The sequence below is a fragment of the Diadema setosum genome, chromosome 7 (genome assembly GCF_964275005.1).
Source record: "Diadema setosum chromosome 7, eeDiaSeto1, whole genome shotgun sequence".
NCBI classification, from domain to species: domain Eukaryota; kingdom Metazoa; phylum Echinodermata; class Echinoidea; order Diadematoida; family Diadematidae; genus Diadema; species Diadema setosum.
The window spans coordinates 32190614-32210685 of NC_092691.1; the positions used below are offsets into that span (position 1 = coordinate 32190614).

Sequence of the window (20072 nt, forward strand, 5' to 3'; positions counted from 1 at the left end):
TCTTCGATTCTCAAGAGTGCAATGCATGGTAGTGTGGGTGGGGCGGCCGCGGCGGCGCTATGGTGCTGCACAGAGCTAGAGCCTTCTGTTATTACAAGAAGGCTCTGGGGCTGCATGATGCCCACTGAGCAGGTCAAGCCCGATGTCCACAAAGAAATGTGTAGTGGCGGATGGGGGGGGGGGGGTCGGATTTAGGGGGTTTAATTTAGGGACTCGACCTCCTTTCCCCTGTTTTGGGGCTTGGGGGGTTTACCCCCCCCCCCCCCATGTTTCTTTGTTTTTGTTTTGTTTGCTTTGTTTGCTTTGTTTGTTTGTTTGTTTGCTTGTTTGGGTCTTTTTTTTCTTTTTTTTTTTGGTTGGTTGGTTAGGTTGGTTGGTTGATTGGTTGGTTGTTTTTTATTTTTGTTTAAAATGTGTTTTTTGTTTTTTTTTTGTGCGGTTTTTTTTTTTTTTTTTTTTTTTTTTTTTTTTTTGCTTGTCAGAGGATCTGAGGAGAGAAGTGTCAGCAGTGAATTGTGAGGACCTTTTTTTTTTTCCTTTTTCTATTCTTTTCTCTTTTTTTTTTCTTTTTTTTTTTTTTTGCTTGTCATTGACCCATACATTACGAGGTAAATATAGAGTTACATGTTTGTAACTTGAATTCGTTCCTAAACTTACTGTTCTAAACAAAATTTAGAAGGTGCCTATTTTTATGCAAAATTTGTGATGAAATTCAGCTTGCAGGCCTAATTCAATGAAATATGAAACTCTTATTCTCAAGACCGTCTTGCAGAAAGAGCACCCCGAGTATGACTCCAAACCATAGAAGAATGTAGACATCCCATTGTAAACTTTGGAACCCAAACATGTGATTGCTTGAATTAGTTTAGTGTTGTTTCTCTATCCCTAACACCTGATCCCTGGCTCCATTTCGCGCATGAGCAGAATGAGATCATTATTGTTTGTGATATTATTATTTCGCACGCTAGCTGGGTTTTCAAATGCATTTATTATCTTACGTGAAGATTTTACATGGAACTTCCCCAGGCTTATAAACGGTGCTTGCCAGCACATCCCCTGAGAGTAACAAAGTGTTCATTTGAAGCTTTTTACACCTAGGCACATTTGGCAATGATAGAAACACAGTTTGATACTACATCCAAATGCAAAACAATGGAATGGATGCTCCCTAAAGGTTAATTGACGGGTCATTCTGGAGTGCTGGCCTGAGCAAGCTAATTCTTTGTATGAACATGAACATAGATTTCATTACTGTATAAGCTTTGTGTTGGACAAGCCTATATTCATTATGTAGTTATGAAAACGAGTGAAACATTTAACCAACTAAAAAAAAAAAAAGAAGGCAATTTGAGAAATATTCACATTATGAAGTAATTATAGACTGACTGATTGCACGCCAGCATCATCACATTTTTGTTCTTGAATAATAGCGACCCCGTCTGAGATATTCCTGCTTCATTTTATAACGACATAATGATAACCACGCCGACAAGGTGGATGGACAGGGTGGAATATTATTGTTGTACAACAAATTTGACAGCATGCAGGTGTGATGTAGGAATACTTGCCTTATCTCATAGTTTGATAGCGTTAGAAATCTATTTGTTTTATTTCATGTATAATGACAACAATTCAAATCAATTCAAATTATTTTTTTTTCCAATATCACATTTGTAAAAATAATAAAATTACAAAAAAAAAAACCCAACAAATAAAGAGATGTAATCGCAGGATCATGAAAGGATGATAATTATTGCATTTCTAGCCAATTCCACATGCTGGGATTTTGTTGATTTACATCAAAGATCCATGCATCTTCAGTAAAATAACATGTTTCCGCCCGGGATCGAACCGGGGACCTTGAGTGTGTTAGACTCACGTGATAACCACTACACTACGGAAACGAATCTGGTAATGGTGTCAGCTGTAATTGTATCATACGTAGGCTGTCGGATTAGGCGAACACTTCAATTGGAGCCCTCTACGAGTGCAAATGAGTGGCACAAAACATGATGAAAACATACGAAAAACAAAAACAAAAACAAAATCTTTTAGTTAAACAAAGTACATGTAAATTGAAAAAGACATGAATACCACGCACCAGCCATAAGAATATAATACAGCTGAGTACTAACAAACATGGATCAACTTTTACATGTAAGCGAGAAAGAGGGAAGGGTTTTAAACACGCAAGGAAAAACAATGACAGAAGGCCCTGTGCGTAATTTCACGAAATTTGCATAATAGAATACACACAATCTATTTACACAAATTTGATCATTGAAGACATGTACCAAAATTATAAAATGGCACTCGAACATTCATAAAACATTTCGATTCTATAATCATTTGTGAGTGTCATGTGTTTGACATTAAGTGCATGATAACCTCTATTCCATCTGGAAAGACGCTTCATTTGCTGACTACTTCAGCTTATGAATAGTAATCACCCCTTTAACATGCAGAGTACACGTCGAACTTTGAACACTGATTATTCAAGGGAATAATCACAAAATAGACAATGCAAGCATTACTGGGCACTAGTCTCTTTCAAGCCCTCTCCCGGGCGTAATTTTACTTTTCATGGAAGATGTAATTGGATCATCAAATTCTAGACGTAAATGTGAAATTTTCAGGTACATTGTACATGGGAAATAGAGGTTAAAACTATAGCCTGCCAATAATGAAATGATTATAAACATGGCAGTCAAAATGAACTGTTATCAGCATATAACCATTAACACCGTGAAAAAGATTCCAGGATCAGGTTTCTTGCCATAACATTTTGCTGATTCGAACAATTTATTTTATGATTTTATTACTTTAAACCTTTTCTGGTAAATTGTACTTTAAGTATTATAGGTACACTGCGGTCCCGAACTTTGTTTAAAAAGTCACATCTTTATGAATTGCGACGACTGTGCTTCCTAGTGCATTTTGGGGATAGACTTTTATTTCGAATATAAACATGATAAAAAACAAACAAACTGTGGATCAGATGGTTTCATTTCAGTTCTAAAGATGAAAAAGCTCCGTGTTGAGTGAGGATATATCCCCTCCCACTCCCACCACGTACACTTTATTGGCGCATGTTACAGGTGAGAAATGAGCGATTCATATTTCCCATATTTTTTGTTACATTAGATAGAAACAAAATCCTAATATCTCACCAAAGCTTAGTGTGCACCAGATTGTTGAATTTCAGTTCTAAAAATGCATAATTCCTCTCGTGTGAGAAGGGAAATAACCCACTTCCACACCTTCCCCTTGCTCTGTCCCCCTCCCACATAAACTTACGATTGCACTTACACTTAAACAACTTTCCAAATAGAACCCTATCCAACAAACATAGAATAAGTTGCATCGGATCGTTTTACTTCGAATATTAAAAAAAAAAAATCCGTCTTGTGGGAAGGGGTATCCCACTCTCACCAGGGGCCGCGGAACGTTTTTCAGTTTGGGGGGGGGGGGGGGGGCTGCGGGACCGGAGGGTGTGGCAAGGTCACCCCTCTCCCCCTCCCCCTCCCCCTTCCCCCCCCCCCCCACCCCAGACGCACCGGCGTAGCCAGGATGGATCTTGGGGGGGGGGGGGGGGTTACAATGCGAAGGAGTGAAGCGACCGAGCCCGAGCGAGCGGAGCGAGCGAGGGGGGCAGGGTGTGAGAGGGGGGTGTCTCCCTCCCTCGGTGAGAACTTTTTGCATTTTGATGTTGTAAATGTTGCAATTTGATGCATGTTTTTGCGTGTTTTATCGACTTGAAACGGGCCCACTTGTTTAAGGTAGCAGGATATTTTTATGTGGAATATTACTGAACAATTTGCCTATGAAGTGGTAGCATTAATTTTTGAATAAACTTCTTGTATTAATTCTAACAATTAATTTCATGAACGCTGTCTGTTAAGCAGTCAAACAGAAAAGGCATGCACACGAGGGTGTACATATATGTATATATATATATAGGGATATTTCTCCTCTCACACGAAATGATTTTAGGTTTTCAGACCTGAAATTCAGCGATCTGGTGCAAACTTTTGGTGCAATACTTGAAATTTTTCTAAGTCCCCCCCCCCCAAAAAAAAATGGAAATAATTAGGTTGTTTTCAGGGAAGCGTTAATAGCAAAATCACGGCATTTAGCTCTTATTCCGCATCTGTGTGTATGTACAAAGTCTAATGAGGTAGAGGGGGAGGGTGTGGGAGGGGAATGCCCCCTCCCGCTCGACGGAGCTTAATTTGCGTTTGCGTATACGAGGGAGCTTTTGCCTTTTTAAAGTTGAAATTAGATATCTCGTATACGCATATTTGATGGAATATGTGGGAAATTATCAAAACAAATTGATCGGGGGAACTGAGAGAGGAAAGAGTTGATTAAAAGAGGATATTCCCCTTGTACATGAGGGAACTACTGATTTTTCGGAATGTAAGTGATAAGTCTTGTGCACTCAGAATTATTCAGAATCTTAAGGGGGCGACCACCCTCATCGCTCCCCCCCCCCCCCCTTTTGCTACGCCGGTGCTTAGACGGAAACTTTGTGTAACGGCGGAATCTTTGGAAATTCAAATTTATGAGTATATTCTGATTTTCCCCCGATTTTTCCTCTTTTTTTTTTCACGAAAAAAAAGTGTTTTTTTTTTTTGGGGGGGGGGAGGGGAGGGGGGGGGCTGCAGCCCCCAGCCCCCCGGTTCCGCGGCCCCTGCTCACACAACCCACACCACTCCCCCGTCCACCTCCATCAGAATACTTTGTATGGAACAAGAAGAGATAAATCAAAAATTTTATTTTTATTTTTATTTTTTTTTGCTTTGATTGTTTTAATGTTATGTATGATTTGTTTTTGAAAATCAATAAAAAAAAAAAAAAAAAAAAAAAAAAAAGAAGAGATAAATCGAGATTATTTGTTCGCATTTCCCTGAATATTCTTTTTTCTTGCTTTTTTGATGGAAAAAAAGGAAGTTACAATATTTCACAAAACGTGTGTAGCAGATCGCTAAATTTCAGGAGTGAAAATGAAAAATCTTCCGGGAGGAGGGTGTAGGAGGGGATATCCCCCCACACCCTCCCCCCCCCCCCCCCCCCACGCTCGGTCGATCCGCTTTCTCGCACGTATCCTCCAAGTTTTGCACCTAAAATGAAAACGGTTTGACGCCCCGTCCATAGATTCAGTGACGCAATGACATCATGAAACGGACCTCGGGCTCCTGGTATAAAGTCTTTGCTCACTGTAGCACTTTTTGCTATATCGACCGGGGGGGGGGGGGGGGGTTCACCTCAAGCGACACACCGTGCGTGGCGGAGGCTGAGGCATAAAAATACCAGTACCATAAGAAAAAGAAAGGACCACACAGTCGAATAGCTGAGCGTGGTGTGTGAAGGTATTCTGGTAATCAGTAATGCAAAAGCCATGACGTAGGCCTACTCCATCCGCAAATACTGTAGTATAGAAGCTGCGAACGCCATGTAGGCCTACTCCGATCCGCAAAGAGTATAGAAGCGCACATTAATCGTATCACGGATGTAACCCTTTTCAGAATCTCGCGCTCAACCCTTGCCTCGCAAACGTTATCAGCGCCTCCTATCGTCTGCCTCCTTTGGTGTGTGATGCACCGATAAGATAGCGCACTGTACTAGTTCTGTATTGACAGGAGGCGAAGATTGCATCGCCGACCGAACTGTACTTCATGCTATATATAAAAAAATTCAATTCAAAATCTAACGGTCAATAAAAATGTACCAAATGTTACCTTCCACTTTCAATACTTTATGGGAGTTTCTAAAATGATACTCTCTTCAACATACCACTGTATTTATACAACTCTTAATTTAAGGCATGCAAATTGGATTCCCTACCCTACAAGCACAAGTCTATGCTAGATAATGTAACTCTAGACTTGCAGCTTAGAAGTAGACACAAGTAGGTGGCACAATCAAGAAATAAATAGATCATCAAGTGGAGATAAGGGTACGGTACTTGAATATACAATCGTAATATGCATTGACGAAGAAATTCAGTAGCTCATTACCACCTACAATCGGCCCAGTGGGAGCAGTCTCTGAATGCATTTCTTGTGCGTATAGCGGTGCCGACGGACAGATGAAAAAAAATGGCGAGGTTATTGGTCGCCTGTGCAACTTTTTTGTGCATATTCCAAGCAATTGTGGAAAGAACATTTGGTTTCAACTATGAACCGCTATTGCCTGTCATCAAAGAAGGGCCGCGGGACAGTTATTTCGGATTTTCTGTGGCTGAGCATAGAATTACAGCTGCCAAACCAGTTGCACCGTATGACGAGAGTTTGTAAGTACTAAGTATGATGAGAGTCAGATTGTCAAGAGATACCTAACTGTTTAGTTAGACAGAAAAATCCGTCTTTCCGGATGAGTCTTTTTAATCATTCATGACTATTTTTTTTCTAGATTTTGTCGATCAAAACAAAACGTACTCATTTTCATAAGTCGCATGGCATATTTCGACACCACAAAAACAATTTACATTTTTGACAACAGTCGATGGCAGTGTAAATACGAGACGTCTGATCAATTTTTGATAATCGATGTAATGTACATTAACATTGATACAATTTAGAAACCAATACAACAACAACCAAAAAAAAAAAACCCCGAGGGATAGAAAAGAAAAACAAAATTAACTGTTTGTGCAAAAAACCTAAAAATCACCATAGCAAAACAAAATAAAAGCACACCAAACACACGCTACAATTCGAGAAGAACGTTCAATTAAGTTCAGTTCAAATCAATTATTTTCATTTTTCCAACAAAGTATGACACAGAATTATATCATAGGCATTTTATATCATTCGACTGTGCGAAGGATAAATGATATAAGATAGCAAATAAAGATAAAGACATGCATACCGGCAAAAATACAAAGTTATGTCTAGAGAGAAAAAAAGAAGTGAGAGGTCCATTTAATTGCATGTAACCATGAAGCAATCAAAGTATTCCTATGAATTACTTATTTACAAAGTTTATATCATCAGCCGGAGTTTGACCCATTTCCAATCTTGTAAAGTTTCTTCACAATGTAAAGTGGCTTATCACCACTTCTTTCCCTTTATAGTTGAGTCACTACTTTGTGTATTGGTGACTACTATAGTTAAAGTCAGGACAGTAACAATTTATTCTTTTATTGACAAGTGAAAGCGTCAATTTGGTCGACGAAATGACAATTTATTTGACCAAATAACAATTTTCGTCACAAAATTGTCATAAAGTGGCAAACTTGACCATGCGATACTTGGTGCCCCATACTTATCTCCGAAGTTATCTTATCCTTGAAGTTAAGGATCACCGTCTGAACGTAACTACAGTTTCCCTAGCTGTTGAGGTTACTAGCTCAGATGCAATGGACAAGAGTTATTCCAAAAGCAAGTGTCGTATCAGGATGATCTGTATTGTCACGACATGAAACTGGATTTCATTGAGTTGATTTAATAAAAAAAAAAAGAGCAATTTCCTTCTGCTCCATCTGAAACCACAGTCTGTCGGCATGGACATTAAATATCAAAGATATTCTCACTAATCCACATCATGGCCATTTGGGCAAGAGCCCCGTACTTGCAGGCTCTCATTCCTTGCATAGTACGTTTGCCCTTCACCGAGGTTTAGTTGCCCAGGTCGAGAGTTCGCAGCACCCTGTCAATGTCTTGCGCCAAACAACCAAATAACACATAATTTTGAAGGAGGCGAATCTGTACTTTCTTTTTTTTTTTTTATTACTGCACCTTTCCCCCATGCTAGCATATTAAGTATCATAATAAACAGATGGCGTTGATTTTAAATTGATTTTGAAGATTGCTGAACTTAAATAGGAAATAGAAATATAGAGTAGCAAGCAAAGATATTTTGGAATATTCTAATCTTTGAGTAATTACAGAATTTGTTCCTCTTGGTTTCTCTTTCATTTCTATTTGATTTCATATAATTTTATATCTTTTATCCATCTTTGGTTTCACAACTTTGGTTGATATAGTTCGCAGTTTAAATCTTAAATCTTGTTCTTCGCGTTTTATCTTTATGGCGAATTAAGCTCTATTTTGAGAAGACTAAGGTAGAAGGAAAGTTAATTTGTTGATTCGCTGAAAGGCTTTCGTGTATTAATGTTTTCGCAAAAGTGTTTGGCTTGTGCATCTTGCTGTCGTAGTCGTTGAGGTAGAATCAGGGGCTTCGTAGACCTCGTTGCCCTCTCAGATGCAAAGCACAAGCGTTGTTAATGATGGCAAAGGGGTTTTATAGTCAGGTATATTATTACCCAGTGAGCTCGTGAGAAATTTCTGGCAGAGATCATCGCGCTACCGTGGGTATACGTCCAGTTACCGGTGGGTCATCACTGATCGGTGGATGCAGGACCCTGCGCGGAGAAGATCCCTTTATTTCATCAACCTAAAATCGACCGGTGACCGACGGGAAATCGGCAGGTCGACGCTCGGGCATTTTACAGATTTCTCCCCAAATCGTTGGATGATGCCTAAATTCAGGGACGGCCTAGCAGGCTATAAATAGACCGGACGCCGCTATGACCTGTGACCGTATATAAGACTTGATTTAACAAGTACATATTTTTTCTCTCTCTATAATGTGATAGGCCTAGAGAATACTAGAAATCCAATGTATGTATATTATGTGGTAATGACAGTGCATCCATCAGATTACGATCAAATCAGAAATTATTTTGACCTTCTCTTCATATTTAGCAATGTCTTTCTAAAGTTAAGAAAAAGAATATACAATAGTGTATATATATATATATATATATATAATATTATTTATGAATATATACATGTATAATAGATGTATACAGATATAAATATTTGGATCAGTGTGGGCATAACATGTCAAAAGCCAAAAAGCTTGTTGTGGTGGCATTATAGATACTAAAGGTTTAGTTGTAGATATCTCATGCCAGTGTGTATGTGTGTGTGTGTGTGTGTGTGTGTGCGTGTGTGCTTGTGTATTGTATGTGCTGTGAGAGAGGGGGAGATGCGAGGAAAAAAGGTGAAGGATTAGCCCGATCAAAAGCGTTTGACTGGTAATAGCAATGTAACACGCATGATATTGCATTGAATATTCTAGTACGCATCAAGATCAGATGACGAAAGATTTTCAAAAGATTTGATATATTGTGGCTTATTTTTCTCCCTCTCACTCCTTCTCTCCCTCCCCCCCCCCCCCCCCCCCCCGGGAGAGGTAAAAAGAGTAACTATAAGCAGGGAGGTGGAAGAGAGATCTCTCTTCCACCTCCCTGCTATAAGTGTATCTGCCAAGCAGAGCTTTCCCCTATACGTGATGACTTACCAGGGAGGTGGAAGAGAGATGGACAGAAAATTACAAGTTTATATCAGTTTGTAGTAGCTGTCAATTTCGTTACAACTGATTGTTGTCATATTGGACAAAAATTTGGCGTTCAAAACAATCACAGATTCGATATCAACACGAAAGCATTTACTATACACCATTTATTACGGTGCAATTCATCAAATTCGTTTCCAATACGTCACATTTGTAAAGAAAAAGGCGTTGCAAAAAAGAGCGTTGCAGTAACTCTTAAACTGAAATGGAGATAGGCAGAGTTAAACTGTACAGTTGCATTGAATACGCGAAGGTAACGTAACTAGCATATTTCTCTTCGTTTGCATAAAATAAGTTTAGGAAAACCGACAAAAAATGATCATCGCGAAATCTTGTCAAAGATACGCAACTACCTGCCTTAATATGACAGGCGTATAATAACGATATTTACAGAAAATGATTTTACTACGATATACACTTCAGTCCCTTGTAAGATATCTACATAAGTCTCCATCATCTTAACATGCAAATTGAAATTCATCGAAAGTATGTAATTCAAAAATGTAATGCAAGAAACTCGATTGATTTTTTAGGTTTGACAGTATAAACGGTACAGTTTTGAAATCGCACGAGATTCACTTGTTGCACACGATTTTGTGAAATGTAACGGGTCTGACAGAGATACTGTTTATCAAATTTCGTACCTGCGTGTTCTTGTTTCTCAGTCTAACTGGGCATTCCCTCTTCTAATGTCCCTCCTTTCCACATCGAAAACATATGGTGGCCCTGAAGTACGCTCGACGACAGATCATGTGCGCCGTGAATTTTGCGACCAGGTCGCGAAATTCGCGATTTTAGACGCCACGTTCGTGATCCGGGACACAAACTTGGCAACCGGGGACATTGTGATTGTCTTCTGGAATTGTCAATGATGAAGCAAGTTCACCACTTCAAATTCTTCTTGTCCTCCTTCAAATGGTATGGACAAGAGCAGCTAAGAGGGTCAGCCAGTAGATTGTATTTCCCTTTCAAGTATTTGAGAGTGATGTCGTAGGCCAGGACACGCAGGAACATACCTCGTAGTCTCTTCGGAACTCTACCAAGAGGCTTCTTAACAATGCCTTCGAATGTCTTGCAATCACAGTAGATCGTCACCTCACAACCGAAGGTGAATTGGCACCATTTCTCAACAGCAATATGATTGCTAGCATCTCTTTCTCTATGACAGTGATGTATCTTGTTTCCACATCACTCAAAGAACGATCGACTGACAATATATACGACAGGTCTTCCATCTTGGAGCATTGCAGCTGAGATACCATGAGCTCTAGCATCAGTGCATGTGACCAATTAGGGTTTGCTTTGGTCATAGTATACCAAGATAGGGGCTTGCGTTAAGAATTCTTTCAGTGTCTTGAAGGAGTGGTGGTGATTTGCATCCCAGATCCATGACACGTCACCGTGCGTTAGTTCATCGATGGGTTACATCACATCAGAGAAATAATGCAGGTATCTCGCCGGGTAATTTACCACGCCCCGAAGTCTGCTTATATCATCTCTGTTCTTGGGAGGAGCCATGCTGGGTGTGACCTCAACCTTAGAGGTGTCTACCTTCCATCCTGAGTTGGATACATTGTACCCCAAGGAAGGGTATTTCTTTCATTATTTTTGAATTGCCACTTTTCCTTGTCGAGGACAATTCCAACTTTCTGGTACCTTTGGAGCTTAGTGAAGTCGCTTCTGAAAGATTTCGCTGCTCACATTCAGTCCAAATGGCAGCAGCTTCCACTGATACCTCCCCAAAGGATTTGCAAAAGTAGTCAGTTTGTTTGGCTTGATCTTTATCATCCAGTGGACAGTGCAGGTATCCATCTTAGGGGTATAGCACACACAGAAAATGTAGAAGCTGCAATGAGGGCAGGATGTCATCAAGTACTGGAAGTGGATAATGGTCCTTTTGAGTGCCTCATTGAGTGGTCTGGGATCAAGACATATAGTCGTACTCGTCCAGCCTTATAAGTCGCAACTGTTTGTTGATTCAACCAGTCAGTAAGAGAATTGACCTGTTCTATTATCCCTTTACTCTGCAGCTTATCCAGTTTTGACTTTACTACTTTCTTCATGGATTTTGAAGGATTGCCCTGGATGGCGGAACAATAATTGGTTTCACATCTTTCCACAGAGAGACCGATCAATTCGCCAGGTAGGATGCCAAATGTTGACAAGGAGAAGACTTCATATGTCGCAGTAGCATCAACCAGGGTGGTTGAATGTAGTTGTTCAAGGGCATCGTAGTTAACAGTGATCAAGTTCATTTTCACTGCCTCCTTCGTACTGGGGAGGAGAGTCAAGTCGGGTGCACGTCACGAGACCGACACCCACGAGTCATACAGCCCACGAGTCAAACAGCTCACAAGTCATACAGCCCAAGAGTTATACAGCTCACAAGTCATACAGCCTATTAGTTCGACAATAAGCTAACAAGGCCCACGAGACCGACACATTAAGCCCCGTGTTGTATCTGTCGAACTCATTGGCTGTTTTTACTTAGTGTCGAACTCATGGGCTTTATTTGTCTAGTGTCGTTCTCATGGGCTGTATGACTTATGGACCTGTTTTCAATGTCGAACTCGTGGGCTGTATGACTCGTGGGTGTTGGTCTAGTGGGATGACCCCGTCAAGGCTTCCTCAACCACGATACGCCAAAAGTCTTCTTGCCTGCTGTGACTGGATTCTTGGTCTAGATCTTGCACCTTCCAGCAGCAGTGATTATTATTCAGTGTTGATTTGTTCCACACTTGGAGCTTTACAGGTACATCCCTCAGTTCACTGTCGATTGTGAGGTACTTATCAAGGAAGGAGTTTATCTGTCGCACCTCAGTCAATTTGGAATTTGAGTAGAATCTTGCATCAAAATCGTATAATTTCAAATCTGAGAATGCAAAAGCTCCCTCGTGTGGGAGGAAGACATCCATTCTCCCCCCCCCCCCCCACATTTCGGTCAACCTCCAAACTCAATACACCGTGAACACGGACACGCGGATCAATTGAAGTGACAGATACCATGGAAACCACGCTTCAGCCAATCACATTGTCTCTGAATATTATACCCTTACTCTTTGATTAAAAACATTCAAAATATATTCCACCAAAGTGTGTACCAGATTGTTGAATTTGTGTTCTAAAAATTCAAAAAGCTTTGTTTAGATGGAGCTGGCAGTGACTTAAAGACAAGTATTCGGACCTGGGAGTTTGTTTTTCGGCCAACAATGAACAATGTATCTTCAAATACACCCACCCCCATACATACATACATACATACATACATACATAATATTGCACATGACCATAATATACGCAAGAACATTCTTCTGTTGGGGCAATGATAATTTACATCAGTAATGTTTAACAAGAGACGTTTTTGAGGACCGCGAATATGGGGAAAAAAGACGAGGTATAAGAGGGAGGGGGAGGGGGTAGAGGAAGGGAAAGATCAGAGGGAGGGAAGGCGAGAGAAATGGGGGAGGGGGCTCTGATGCTGTGAGCTCCTTCATCATGCATGAATACACAAACACCATGGTTTAGGTCTCTATGTTTTCACATATTAAGTTTTAAAAACCAGTTATTATCACATATCCTTTGAATATTTCACTTATAATATTCCTGTCTATGCCATTTATGTCTCCTTGCAGAATTATAGTTGGAGCTCCAATTCATCAGACAGACATTAATGCTACAAAACCAGGCGGTGTCTTTCGTTGCCCCTTTTCATCCAACTTCTCAGATTGCACGCTTCTTCCTCTGGATGAAAATGAAGAAATAATTGGTAAGTAAGAACATGATGATCGTCACATGAAATTGAGAAGTAATTAAAAGAGCACAGCTTCTGCAGTATATTTGTGAGAATGTATCATAAATAACGAACGGAAATTTCTTCTTGCATTTTTTTCTTCTTAGAAAACTTTGATTCGGTCCGACATAGACTTTCTCACGGATTCGGAACACTGGAAACCCTTCAAGCACTTATCAATTTCAATTTTTATTCTTGTGAAAGAATTATGCTATACTGCTTTGTTAAGTTAGTATCGGTCATGAATATAATGTACTTAATGATGTGCTAACTTTCAGTTTAGTTTGATTATCCCTTCACAGAGGCTGCCGTGGAGCTTTACATCCTGTTCTTAGTTTCATTCATTGCAGAGACCACTGCGGAGTGTAATACACGCATTCAACTAAACCCCAAACTTCAGAGCCTCTTTTGTCAGTGCACACTTCTCCAGAGTGTGTACTTATCTTCCATTATTCAGATCTATTTAGAAAGTCCCCTTGTACTGAAGTATGTATCATTTTAAAGCTAACGGTCTGCTCTTTCAGAATTCGCCTTTAAGTACAAATCCACGTCTGGCGAATTTTTGGTGGTTTTGTGATACAGGGTCACATAATGAAGAGCAGCAGGCGTGTCTCGTTTGATGGTAGTTCAATGAGAATGAGTATAGTTATCAAATCATGATGGATCAATATGTTTCACCCACAATGCAGTGTTTACTTGCCTGGCATGTTTTCCATGTAAGAGACACACAGTACTGAATTGTCTAAAGGTAGACCTATATGAAGCCGGGATTTGTACAAGCGCCGTGAAATGCACAAACATCGCTTGGATATAATGTACCAATCTCTAAAGTTTCATCAACGGGAAATGTAAAAACGTCTCGCCGGGAAATTTACAAACGTTCAATTTTGGGGGAAATTGTACAAACGCTGCCGATATCGATGGTGTCGATACATGCCTATCAAAAGTGACCTAGTAGGTTACTTTACCGTTTTCATTTTCTTGTAAACCCCACAACGGATTTTCACCAAGCTTGGCTTATAGCATATTCATGGTGATTTCATCGTAATTTGTTTAAATGAGATTAATCGTCTAATGAGATCTTTTTTTAAAAGAAACAATTCTCCAGAACCAAAAGTGATAGAACCAATACAGTGCTATATCGTAAGTACATTTATGACGTAGTTTGAAGTTTGTTATGAAGATGAGGGGATACCAAGAGGGAGGGGGAGGGGGGAAGGGGTTGAGGCGGATTTTTTTTTCTTACATTTTCAGCATGCGCTTGAAAATCTATGACAGATTTCACCAAACCTGGCTGGAAAAATCCCTATAGAATCCCATTTTGTTACAGGGGGCACTAAGGCATATATTACTTTGCTTTATTTATCATTTTAGCTTTATTTGCTCACAGACGCGTGCGAAGAATTTCAAATTTGGTTCCCGCGCATTACCTTGTTATTGGTCAAGGCTGATTGAAAAAATAATGGATATCACGACTGGTTATAATTGTTATTGTTCTACATAATTGTGACATCACAAGCGGTAGTAGCGTTCTCATCCAGCAGTGACTGATCAGAAACTTCAAAAATCCATAAATTTTTCAAACTCTCACTGATGTTTCCTGCTAATAATGCTGCATTCATTCAGTTCACATGTCTGTGAAGCAACGGCGTAGCCAGGATTTGATCTTGGGGGGCGGTTAGTCTGGGAGGGAGCGAAGCGACCGAGCCCGAGCGAGCGGAGCGAGCGAGGGGGGGGGGGGGGGAGGGTGTGGGAGGGGGGTGTCCCCCTCCCACGGTAAGAACTTTTTGCATTTTGATGTTGTAAATGGTGCAATTTGATGCATGTTTTGCGCGTTTTATCGACGAGAAACAGTCCCACTTGTTTAAGGTAGCAGTATATTTTAGTGTAGATTATTATTGAACAATTTGCCTATAAAATGGTATACTTTAAACACACTTCTCAATATTAATTCTTTTCACTGAATATCATGAACGCGACTGAATCCGAGCGAGCGGAGCGAGCGAGGGGTGAGGGTGTGGGAGGGGGGTGTCCCCCCTCCCACGGTAAGAACTTTTTGCATTTTGATGTTGTAAATGGTGCAATTTGATGCATGTTTTGCGCGTTTTATCGACGAGAAACAGTCCCACTTGTTTAAGGTAGCAGTATATTTTGATGTAGATTATTATTGAACAATTTGCCTATAAAATGGTATACTTTAAACACACTTCTCAATATTAATTCTTTTCACTGAATATCATGAACGCGACTGAATCCGAGCGAGCGGAGCGAGCGAGGGGTGAGGGTGTGGGAGGGGGGTGTCCCCCTCCCACGGTAAGAACTTTCTGCATTTTGATGTTGTAAATGGTGCAATTTGATGCATGTCTTGCGCGTTTTATCGACGAGAAACAGTCCCACTTGTTTAAGGTAGCAGTATATTTTGATGTAGATTATTATTGAACAATTTGCCTATCAAATGGTACAATTTAAATACACTTCTTGTGTTAATTCTTTTCACTGAATATCATGAACGCGACTGAACCCGAGCGAGCGGAGCGAGCGAGGGGGTTCGGTGTGGGAGGGGGGTGTCCCCCCTCCCACGGTAAGAACTTTCTGCATTTTGATGTTGTAAATGGTGCAATTTGATGCATGTTTTGCGCGTTTTATCGACGAGAAACAGTCCCACTTGTTTAAGGTAGCAGTATATTTTGATGTAGATTATTATTGAACAATTTGCCTATCAAATGGTACAATTTAAATACACTTCTTGTGTTAATTCTTTTCACTGAATATCATGAACGCGACTGAACCCGAGCGAGCGGAGCGAGCGAGGGGGGAGGGTGTGGGAGGGGGGTGTGCCCCCTCCCACGGTAAGAACTTTCTGCATTTTGATGTTGTAAATGGTGCAATTTGATGCATGTTTTGCGCGTTTTATCGACGAGAAACAGTCCCACTTGTTTAAGGTAGCAGTATATATTGATGTAGATTATTATTGAACAATTTGCCTATCAAATGGTACAATTTAAATACACTTCTTGTGTTAATTCTTTTCACTGAATATCATGAACGCGACTGAACCCGAGCGAGCGGAGCGAGAGAGGGGGGAGGGGAGGGTGTGGGAGGGGGGTGTCCCCCTCCCACGGTAAGAACTTTTTTGCATTTTGATGTTGTAAATGGTGCAATTTGATGCATGTTATTGCGCGTTTTATCGACGTGAAACAGTCCCACTTGTTTAAGGTAGCAGTATATTTTAGTGTAGATTATTATTGAACAATAAACGATTTGCCTATCAAATGGTACAATTTAAATACACTTCTTGTGTTAATTCTTTTCACTGAATATCATGAACGCGACTGAACCCGAGCGAGCGGAGCGAGCGAGGGGGAGGGGAGGGTGTGGGAGGGGGGTGTCCCCCCTCCCACGGTAAGAACTCTTTGCATTTTGATGTTGCAAATGGTGCAATTTGATGCATGTTTTTGCTCGTTTTATCGACGTGAAACAGTCCTACTTGTTTAAGGTAGCAGTATATTTTAGTGTAGATTATTATTTAACAATTTGCCTATAAAATGGTAGAATTTAAACACACATCTCAATATTAATTCTTTTCACTGAATATCATGAACGCGACTGAACCCGAGCGAGCGGAGCGAGCGAGGGGGAGGGTGTGGGAGGGGGGGGGGGTGTCCCCCCTCCCACGGTAAGAACTTTTTGCATTTTGATGTTGTAAATGGTGCAATTTGATGCATGTTTTGCGCGTTTTATCGACGAGAAACAGTCCCACTTGTTTAAGGTAGCAGTATATTTTGATGTAGATTATTATTGAACAATTTGCCTATCAAATGGTACAATTTAAATACACTTCTTGTGTTAATTCTTTTCACTGAATATCATGAACGCGACTGAACCCGAGCGAGCGGAGCGAGCGAAGGGGGAGGGGAGGGTGTGGGAGGGGGGTGTCCCCCCTCCCACGGTGAGAACTTTTTGCATTTTGATGTTGCAAATGGTGCAATTTGATGCATGTTTTTGCGTGTTTCAACGAGTTGAAACAGTCCCACTTGTTTAAGGTTGCAGTATATTTTAGCGTAGATTATTATTGAACAATTTGCCTATAAAATGGTATATCATTTAAATAATCTTCTTGTATTAATTCTTACACTGAATATCATGAACGCTATCTGCAGTTCAGCAATCAAACAGAAAAAGCATGCACACGAGGTTGTAGATAGGGGCATATCCCCTCCCACACGAAGGTGTTTTTGCGTTTTCAGACCTGAAATTCAGCGATCTGGTGCAAATTTTTGGTGCAATATTATACTTTTTCATCGAAGTGTTAAAATCACGGAATTTAGCTCTTATTCCGAATGTGCACCATCTGTGTGTATGTATAAAGTCTAGTGAGGTAGAGCTTAGGGGAAGGGGATTCCCCCTCCCGCTCGCGGAGCTTTTGCGTTTTTAGAATTGAAATAAAGCGATCTGGGTATAGCCACAGTCTACTTCTATGCATGGCGGAAGGGGGGGGGGGAGGGGCGGGCGAGCAGGGAGAAGGCGTGGGCGAGTGTTATCTCCACCCTTCCCTTCCGATGGAGCTTTTGCCTGAAATTGAGATATCTCGTATACGCATAATTGATGGAATAAACATTTGGGAAATCACCAAAAAAAAAGAAAAAAAAAAGAAAAAAAAAAAAACCTGATTGGGGGGGGGGGGGGGGCTGAGGGAGGAAAGGGTCGATTAAAAGGGAAAATTCCCCTTATACATGAGGGAACCTTGAGTTTTCGGAATATAAGTGATAAGTCTTGCATGTGCACTCAGAATTATTCATATTTTTTGTGTGTGTGTAAATCTAAAAAGTGTACTAAGCTAGGGAAAGAGGCACAGAGGGGGAGGGTTTGGGAGGGGGATACCCCCTCCCAAGCACGAGAAATTTTGCATATTTTGAATTGAAATTCAACGATCTGGTGCACACTTTGAGTGAAATATTCAAAAAAATATCTTATTTGATGAAAGGTTGTAAAGGAGACCCGCTTCATGTGCATGCAAACAGTATACACGCATTTTTTTTTCCGCCTCCCAAATCCCCGGTCCAAATCTTAGGGGGGGGGGGGGGGGGCGACCGCCCCCATCGCCCCCCCCCCCCCTGGCTACGCCAGTGCTGTGAAGGTGGAGTTGTCCTTTAAGATTGTCTGAGATTTTTACGAATTTGGCCGCATCACGTCTCAGGAAAACAAAAGAAAAAACAAATAAATGTAATTTTTCCAAGAAGGACCATTGACAGTAGCAGTAGTATATATATAGTAAAGGTTTAAAATATCATTCATTTGAATTTATACACCCTGAGTATACATCATGCATTGTATTATGCCTTGATAAAATGATACCTTTATTTTTTTTCCATTCCTACAGATGGCGATGATACACCCAAGAAGAGCGACCAGTGGCTAGGGGTGTCTGTGGCCAGCCAGGGACCTGGGGGTGCAGTAGTAGTATGTTGAATTCACTACCCACTACTTTCCATTGTAAATGAATAAATAAATGAATAAATCAATCAATCTATCAATCAATCAATCAATCAATCAAAATGAATAATTAAATAGAATAATAGTTAATATAGAATATATGAAATATATCGAAAAATACGTGTTTGATGTGCCCATGCGTGATAATGAGAGAAAAAAAGCCTCATATGCATTAATCAAAACAACTCGGACCAACCGCGCTCCTCCCAAATGTTTTTTTCTTTTCAATATGAGTACTATAAACACATTTACCAGAGTATGTTTGTGCTTCATTCATGATACATCAGTCCATCCCTGTATTTCTCCATCCATAAGTCCGTCTGTGAATTTGTCCGTCTGTCAAGAGCTTCCTTGTTCATACTTTCATTCTGGAAGTTATTATATGATGTTTTTCAATCGGGGTCATAAAATTTCAGAATGTGCACGATTTTCTAGAATTGACGAGTTTTTGTTTTTGTTTTTTTTCATCTGTTGTGTTTGTTCAACCCAGGCGTGTGCACATAGGTATAAAGTACACCCTGCAAATACCGAGGAGGTCCAAGGTCTTGGAAAATGCTACTTCCTCAACAATGACTTAGAAAAGGACATATTTACCAAGAATGGGTATGTGCCCTGCGAAGGAAGGACTGAAAACTTGGGTTCTAACCTCTTCCAGTACTGCCAAGCAGGGACGGATGTTGCTGTTACCAAGGTAACCAGTATGACAACAGCTTGCGAACCATCTTTACATTAAAAACAACAACAACTCTGAATTTACGAAAACGGAAGAAGACATGAATTATAAAAGTGGATGCCAAAGGGAGAGAACAAAGAAGTTATTTTTCCTCAAATCTTTGTATATCACAAAGACAGAAATGTTTAACTGTCAGTAAAGCTGCAATTGTCGTGATTGTCCAAACAAAAACATTTCATCTTTGACAGATGTCCCCAGACATTCCTATTCAGGAGTATATCATGGGTATTCCGGGGAGAGATGACTGGTATGGTGGTATTGCTACTGCCCTTGTGTGAGTATACTATTTTTCCACTCCGTTCTTGTACAACCCTTCGAAGAAGCTGAAAGATTGGTGTAATTTAGTTGAGCCAAAGACTCAAGTCTAATCATGTACTGTTGTATTGGAATCCTTTAATGCCTCCGTCGTGTAGGGTCACCATGCAGAGACATTATATTTTCGGATTGTTCGAGCGCCCATAATCGATTTTGTGGACAGCGTAACTTCAGAACCATTTGACATACCTAAATGGAACATTGCATGTGCATGTATTAGCGGACGAAAAAGGACATGGTCAAAGCCAAAGTGAAATGTGTGATTGTGCAAATACCAACAATCCTGCAATCTGTAAATCTTTAATTGACGGAAGATGTAATGTTTCTTTTTTTTTCTTAATTCTGTTCAAATCTTGATACATACTGTATCCCATA

At 40.4% G+C, this 20072-nt stretch overlaps 2 protein-coding genes and 1 non-coding gene across 3 annotated transcripts in view; 1 reads left to right on the plus strand and 2 right to left on the minus strand.

Moving 5' to 3' along the window:
• Positions 1-20072, minus strand: part of LOC140231283 (dolichyl-diphosphooligosaccharide--protein glycosyltransferase subunit KCP2-like) — a 175773-nt gene that overhangs the window by 139691 nt on the left and 16010 nt on the right. The window lies entirely within an intron of this gene.
• On the minus strand, positions 1832-1904 carry Trnav-aac (transfer RNA valine (anticodon AAC)). The gene has a single exon. It is a non-coding gene; the product is annotated as a tRNA-Val (tRNA).
• The window catches only part of LOC140231183 (integrin alpha-6-like), a 44749-nt gene continuing 30778 nt past the window's right edge, over positions 6102-20072 (plus strand). The window contains exons 1-5 of the mRNA XM_072311330.1: positions 6102-6295; positions 12999-13136; positions 18562-18616; positions 19140-19340; positions 19571-19656. Coding sequence (XP_072167431.1) covers positions 6102-6295; positions 12999-13136; positions 18562-18616; positions 19140-19340; positions 19571-19656 — 674 coding nt within the window. The remainder of the gene's footprint in view (positions 6296-12998; positions 13137-18561; positions 18617-19139; positions 19341-19570; positions 19657-20072) is intronic.